This window comes from Cnephaeus nilssonii (genome assembly GCF_951640355.1).
Source record: "Cnephaeus nilssonii genome assembly, chromosome: 1".
NCBI classification, from domain to species: domain Eukaryota; kingdom Metazoa; phylum Chordata; class Mammalia; order Chiroptera; family Vespertilionidae; genus Cnephaeus; species Cnephaeus nilssonii.
Window position 1 is genome coordinate 89,345,496 of NC_137072.1, and position 7,915 is coordinate 89,353,410.

General features: G+C 39.6%; 1 protein-coding gene across 1 annotated transcript in view; it reads right to left on the reverse strand.

Moving 5' to 3' along the window:
- Positions 1-5,702, reverse strand: part of GABRB1 (gamma-aminobutyric acid type A receptor subunit beta1) — a gene marked incomplete at its 3' end in the record, with an annotated part of 364,005 nt that extends 358,303 nt beyond the window's left edge. Inside the window, exons 1-3 of the mRNA XM_079773708.1 lie at positions 5,565-5,702; positions 5,323-5,414; positions 4,828-4,895 (exon numbers count right to left, since the gene is read on the reverse strand). Coding sequence (XP_079629834.1) covers positions 4,828-4,895; positions 5,323-5,414; positions 5,565-5,644 — 240 coding nt within the window. The 5' untranslated portion in view covers positions 5,645-5,702. The remainder of the gene's footprint in view (positions 1-4,827; positions 4,896-5,322; positions 5,415-5,564) is intronic.
- Between the last annotated feature and the right edge of the window lie 2,213 nt (positions 5,703-7,915).

Genomic DNA, 7,915 nt, shown 5'->3' on the forward strand with positions numbered 1-7,915 from the left:
TTAGAAGTGGCTTAAGGCATGAAAAGATCTTTATGCTCTCTCCAAACTGAAAGGCAAAGGGAAGTTTTTCCTCTGTCAGCTTTTCCAGATGGTATAATATTGTAACCCAGCACCTAAACGTGAGACCTGATCGATTACTCCTGTAAGAGAAAATGTTATTTAACTGCTGATATCTGTTCCTACCTTTAAATGGTACTGACCTATTTCCTCTATTTGCAAAGGAATTCTATTATAACCTCAGAGAATTTACTGACAGCAGCAAGAGTATGTTTAGGCTATTTTACAAAGCTATTGCAAGCGCCTCAATAGGGGCAAAAACAGTTTGCAATGTTCTCTATTCTGAAGAAGAGAAGTCATTGGTGTTCTGTAAAGCAGCAGGATGGCAGTGTCAGAATGACAGTGCTTGGCAATATTTTCACAGCCATCATTTAAGGTTGGCTGACTCATAAGTATTGACACAGTTAGGAGGGCTGCTTAGTAGTCTAAGTCAAGCCCCGTTATCCAGGCTCTTGCCTTTATTCTGTTGCTTATCATCAATTACTAAACTAAATTTCCCTTTTGAACACAGCTACCTGTTTAACTACCTGGAAATTAATTTGAGACTTAATTTGGAACCTTGGAATAATACCATTCCTAGAGAAACTTAACAGAAAAAAAGACATTCATTTCTTAATAATGCTAAATCTCAGAATAATGTACTGCAGCCTTTGCTGCTCAAAGTGTGTCCACATACCAGTGATTGGCATCACTGAGAGTTGTTAAAAATGCAGAATGTCCAACCCCATCCCAGACCTCTGATTTAGAATATGCATTTTAATATTTTAAAAGTTCAGAGTGATTCAGATACACTTAAAAGATAGAGAAACACTGATTTGAATAAATAGGTGGGGAGGGGAGTGATTCTGACAGGTGGTTACTATTTTGTGTTACCAAGATGATGGTAATTAGAGATAAACTGAAGTGTGTACCAGAAACCTGGAATCAAATATTAAAATAACAGCAGCAACAACAGTGGACTTTTGCAACACTGATGTTTAGTTAATTATATTTGCTTTTCTTTTAGGCATTATTTATACAGTTGACTTATTTTAGTTCTGCTTTTTTTTTTTCTTTTGGTTGTTTTTATTATTTATAATGTCTATAAGAAAATTCACAGTTGCATCCATCCATGCATGAAGGAAAGAAAGAAAATAAATACTTGTCAGTCATCTATTACTGGGAATGGCTACTTTAAGTTAGGACTCAATAGATGTAAAGTCTTGTGGTTGTGGTCACTTGGGCCATGGTGTCTTTAGATCAGGGACAGGGAGCTCTGTGGTTGGAACTCCTACTTGGTCAAAAGAAGCCACCTCCTTAAAAGTCCTTGAAATATGAAATACAAGAGTCTACCCACTTTTGCATGTAGTGAATATCATGTTTCCCCAGTCTACTATAAAGGGAAGACTTGCTTATTGTTACCCATGTTTCACTGGGCTTACATCAGGAGATGTTAGTGGTTACTTTAAGGCAATTTCTGGAGGCTACTGTCTCTTTTTTGTCCCAACTGCCTCCTGTTCATTTTTAATCATCCTAGAAAGTGTGTGTGTGTGTGTGTGTGTGTGTGTGTGTGTGTGTGTGTGTAGGTATATGGCTTGACAAAAATTGTTGAGAGGTTAATATAACAATAAATGGAAATCACAGTGGTTTATAGTCACTGGCACATACACAATATATCAAATGATGTCAGAAGAAAATCCTTCTTAATTCAATCAATAATATTATTTCCTGAAAAGAAAAGCCTTGCTCTTAAGTATCTTTTTTTTTTCCCTGCATTAGTATTATTCTACAGAGGTTTTGCATTCACTGCTCAGTAACTACGATTCTGGATAGCAGAGATCATTGACTGTAAAAGCTGTCTATTTTACTTTTTTATTTGGGAAAAATATTTTCTATCCTGAAGTATATAAATCAGAAAATATTTTTTATGTTATGCTAGTCTTTAAAACAGACAATGCTATAAACCAATATGGAACTACATTATAATTTAAAAAATAACAAAATTAACATAATCTAGTTTCAAACCCATTACTGTAATGTATGATTATCATGTCATTTTCCCAGCTGTGGAATGGGTGGATAATAACAATAATGAATAAGAATATAAAAATGAGCAATGCTTTAGTAATGAATTTTTGTCTAAATTTTCCTTAAAGCTATTTTATTATACTATTTGTCCATTCTTACTTTTTAAATTAATTTTGGTGAACATTTCCTATTACATAACTTCAAAAGTTACTGTCCATCAGGCTACTAAGACATGATAAATAAAATAAGCAATAGTGTTATTTCCCATAGACATTTCCCCCCAACTTACATTATCTAAAAACCAAAGCATATTATAGACCATTCTCTTAACCAGGGTCAACCATCCAGGTTGTGTTTATACAGAACCCTCAATCCTAAAATTCCTCTTTGTTTCCATTTTTCTTGGAGTTATTTCCAATCTATTCATTTCAATGTTTTGTCAGAGAAAAGATCAAATAAACCTTGGGTCTTGTCAGTAGCTCTCATTAAAAAGAGAAACAAAGAAGAATAAGCAAATCAAGTTTCATTATTTGTCAATGCTAGTGCTTTTTATTTTCCCATATAGCTCTAACACTTGTGGAAAGGTAATTCGTATTTTAGTAGAACGTATTTTTCATTGATTTAATCTTGCTCAGTGAATATTTTTTAAAGCAAGTACATATACACATGGTACAGTGAGTAAATAGATTGTATTAGTCCATCATTAGGAGCTATTTCCAGTAGCACTGCAATTAAATTATTTTTCTGAGCTTTATATGAAATTCAATACAGAGCTTTTTTCTTGTGGTGGTTGTTTGGGTTAATAGAACCTTTCCAATTCAAATAAAAAAAAATACCTGAAAAGGTGTTTGTAAATATAGTTAACAGAATTATACATTTTTTACAATTCTAAAAAGTATAATGTGCCAAACAGAATACTGTCTGCTGGCAAAGGCACTGTTTCCCTTTGAGCTCCCCTAATCTTCTCCTATTTTATAAATTACCTATGTGGTTACTTACAAGGTGCCAAATAAAAGAATAAAAATGTTATTATTTATCTACATGATACAAATTACTTGTTTTTTTCTAATTTGTTTAGTTGCAATAGCATAGATTGAGTATGATTTGCATATGTACACATGTTATTATGCTATTCAGTGTTTGTAAAAATTGTGTTTTGGGTTGCTTTGTTTTAGTGACATGTATGTGAACAAAATATTTTAAATAAGTCAGTCTATTAAAAATCTTTTCCACATCAGAAAATATCCATTGTGCATTACTTTTTAAAAATTGGTTATCTTTTTCTAATACAATAATTAGATAACTTATTTTAAAATAGTATTTTAAATAAGCTATTTAAATCTGGGTAAATTACTATTCGGGTGAGCACTTCCTAAGGTATGTAAATGCCTAATCACAATGTTACTAATATAATATTGTATGTCAACTGTAATTGAAAAATCAATTTTAAAAAGAAAAAAAATAAAGTTGGGTAAGTTACAACTGTAAAATACAGAAATGTAATAGTCACACTTATTATAATCATATTCAATAGATTATAAACATATTTCTCCTTCCTGTCCAAATCTTTAAAAAATTCTTAAACCTTAGCATGTTAAAATAGAATGACACACTAGTAATGAAATGAAAAGACATTTCAATAGCCTTTACAACTGTAGATGGATCAAATCCCTAAAGGTTTTAGTCTTTAAATTATTCAGGTTCTCTAAATTTCTGCTGCCACAATATTTTTTTTTCGCAAGCGGAAAAAAATGACATGTTGCTCACCTAGATCTAGCTGTTCCCTAGGTGGTTGGTTCTAGAAAAGCAACAGGCTTTACCCCCTGCCTTACCGGAAGCAACAGTTAGAAACTCTAACAACTAGAAAACGGCTACCCCTCAGTGGTTGAAACCAGCCAATAGAGAAACTGGCAGATATGATTTCAATCCATTTTTGCAATAGCTTCAGAAAGGGACGAGAAAAAAAAAAATAAAACAATAGAATGTTAACCCTTTGAAATGACAGGACTGCGCTGTTACTCTCACCCCCTTCCTTCCACCATCCTTTTAATCAGCAGGCTTTTGCAGCATGCTTAAGTTTCCGGGGTAAAACAAAGCAATAACCGGAGTCATTCTGTTTCATCTTAAATTTGCAAAATGCAACAAGGCAAATTCATCAACCCCCACATGGGAACGATATGAGCCTGCCCAGACGCCGGCTTGAGCACTTCCTTATTAGCAAGCACGGACTATTGTCTCAGCCTGTTGCTCCTGCCACAGGGTGTGCTGGAGCCTGGAAAGAGGGATGGGACACTGAAACCTCCTCTGTGTGCTGGTGTACTCCGTGCTGGGACTGAGTCTGCCCGGCTCCAGGCTGCGGGGAAACGGACCTGGAGAAAAGGAGGCTGCGGACCCGGGTCCCAACACCCGAGTGCAGGCCGCCTGCGGCCGGCAGATGGTGCCCTCCGCATCGGAACACCGAAGGAAACCCGGCTCAAGTACCGCTCAGACTCCGCCCCACCCGATCCACGGCTGCCAGTCACCCGTCTTTCCCCAAATAGTGCCGCGCACGTTTCCCCCGGAACACCGCAGTAGCCCGGGCGTGCGTTGAACACACAAACCGGGGGCCACAGGGTGTGTGTGTGCCAGAGTGGGGAGCGCACGCGGAGTGGGACTCCCGCGGCCGGGGCGCGATGACCGCCAATGAAACGCAGAGGGCACGGGGACCGGTCCATTTCGCATCTGCGTAAGCCCAGCCGCCGAGCCCGTGCTGAGACCACTCACCATGTTCACTTCGGAAACCATGTCTATGCTGGCGACATCGATCCGCATCCCGACGTCCACGGGGGGCCCTGCCGGGGGAGATGGGACGTATTATGGGCATATTCTCAGAGTGGCGACGGACTGGGGAGGGGACAGGGGCTTCCTTGGCACTTACTACCCTCTGAATGGGCTCCCTGTACTCCCATCCCTCCTGCGGGGGACAGCCTGGGAAAACAGGTGTGGGCACACGCGTGATGCAGTGACTATGCAGAGGGTGTGTCGGGCCGAGGTAAGGTTGGCTCTGCCTGGGGTTTCATCCACCTGCTACTGGGGGGATCCTGTGTGCGTGTACGTGTGTGTGTGTGTGTGTGTGTGTGTGTGTGTGTATCCAAGGCGTAGGGCATAGTGCACGCTTACGAACATTACATGCTTTTTTTTTTTTCTGACATTTATCTTTGTCAGGAAAGGAGAACTAGGTGTGGGTTACAGGTTGAAAAAAAAAAGATGAAGCTTTACCTCCAAAGTCCGGCCGCAAGCGAATGTCATATCCTTTGAGCAATCTGTCCACTGTCTCTTTCACGTATGACATGTTGCTGGGCTCATTGGCGCTGAAGGGAAGAAGTAGGGACCGTATTCAGAATGAGCACAAACTGCGAGCAGACATAAAAATAGATAGGCACACCTACCCCCAAATAACAAGCTACATGATCCAGCAAGCATGTAACAAGAAAAACACTAAGGAAAAAAAAATAGCTCACCTGTGTGCACAACAGACCATGGCAATCATCACAGGGAAAGAGAGAAGCCCCAAACTCTCTCGATTATGCACTGTCCACATTACTAACTCTGATTAAAGAATTGTCTTTTCGGCGAAGATTCAAGGAATGCAACTTAGTCGGCGGCAGGGCAGTAATTCCCGAATGGACCTGCGCATGCGCAGAGGGTGCTCTCCACCAAAAGACACCTTGTGCCTTGCAAACAATATTCCTAGTGGAACAGGCAACAGATTTCAATCCCTTTAAAGTTCCTGTTTGTGGTGCTCTGCGTCCTCAGAGTCGTCGGAGATATCCTGCTGTTTGCTTGTTGGGAATCCTACGTGCATGTGTATTGGGATTGGAGGTTGCTATGTTCTTTTCCTCTATGCCCTCAACCTGCCTTTTTTTAATTTTTTTTTTTAAACTCAACTCGCAGGCATCTGGCTAAGGCTGCCTGTGATTGGCACCTTTCGTTAACAGTCACAGTGGTCCTAGAACTGGGAGTTTGGAGAGAGGGCGGTTCTCTGGTGGCCAGTGTGTGTGTGTGCGATGGGAAGGGGGAGGGAGGAAAGCTTGGCGGTGGGGTGGGGTGGAGAATGAAGTGCATGAAGAGGGAAAGCCAGAGAAGAAGGGAAAAGGCAGAGGAAACCCAGGAATATTTGAGGACTCCAAGAATCTGGTCCCCCTGGGCGGCTTTTTAAGACATCCCTGTTAGAGTAGCCCTTCTCTGTGGGAGGGAGAAGAGGAGGGGCGGGTCAGTTTTTTCCGCCTCCTTTCTTCCCTCCCCCTTTTAGTCTCTGCAGCCTAGGGTGGAGGTGCGGGGGGTGGGGGGGGGGGGGGGGAACAAGCAATGAGACAGCATCTCAGGGCAGACTATCCTTTTTCTAGTTCCACTTTTCTTCTAGGTTCTAGTGAGGAAAATATCTTTCATAAATTGCCAGTATGTTAGCTCGTATAGAGTAACCCAGAAGGGCCTCTGAAACACCCAGAACCAAACACCTCTGTTTGCAAGTAGATTGGGGTTCTGTAGGAGCAACAGTTGTGTGAATTAAATTAAATTCAAACAATGCAATTCGATAAATGTCACTGAGCACAAGTTGGGAGGGAAGTCCTGGGCTAGGTTTTTGCTCATTAAAGAGGATTCCTGTCCGAGAGAAATTTACAAATCAGACAGAGGGATAAAAATATAGGCAAATTAAATATAGATCTCTAGACAGTGTTATGGTGACAGGAGGGCTGTTCATTCTACCAGGGAGAAGTAGGATGTGGTTTCAGAGGAGAAATCTTTTTGCCAGAGCAGGGAGAGAGAGGTATTCCAGAAGGAGGGAACAACATGTGCCAAATCCTAGAGACTTAAAAAAAAAACAAAAACTGGTCTGCCTGAATAGCTAAACCCTGAAAAGACTGAGCAGGATATAAACCAAGGAGGTAGGGATGGTGGGTGATGAAGGTGTAAAGGGAAACTGAAGCCAGACTATAAATAAAATCACATACAGGACTATGCAGATATGAGCTTCTGGAAATCACTGGAGGTTTTAAGTAGGAATGGTCAAGGTCAGATTTAGGCTTTAGACAGAATGTTCTGGTTAGAATAATCATAAGAACAATTAACATTTGTCATTTGCTGACTATTTACTGGTTATTGCTTATACATTACCTATTATCTCTTTTAACTTTATAATAATATAAATGTGATATATATTATTATTTTTATAGATAATGATGCTAGGAATGAATTAGGATAATGTAACTAGTTTAATATCAAACAGCTAATAAATGGTGGAATCAGTGTTTCAACCCAGAATTTATGGACCTAACTACCCTATGTTCTGAAATATAGATCCCAAAGGACGAAACAGATAGAGAAAACAAGAAGAAAGAAGGGTTATTATGACAACCCCAAGCAAAGGGAACTGCAGCATGGAGAGATCACAGACTAGTGCAAGGTTTCTAAAGTATAATGGGGGCATCAAATAATTGGGAAGCTCAGGGCTTGGAAACTTTCAGAAGGTGCTAATGAATTGTACAAACATTTACAAAAATGTAGATCTTGACACTGTTCATATACATTAATTTTATTTTCTGATTTGAGCCTCATAATCCCCCTAAATAATGAGGCTATTTCTTCTGGGGACAATGTTAGCTCTTTATCTGTTTCTTAATTTTCTTAAAAGTGTGTAAAGTCTACCTCTTTAATTTATATGGATCTTCTTTAATGGGTAAAAAAAAATATTTGTGATTCAGGTTCTCGCTGAAGCCAAGAACCTCCTCTATACTGCACAACTCTTTGCAAAAGCCAGGCTGTAGAAAATTAGATCTGTGGACATTTACTTCATTCATTTGTTCACTCATTT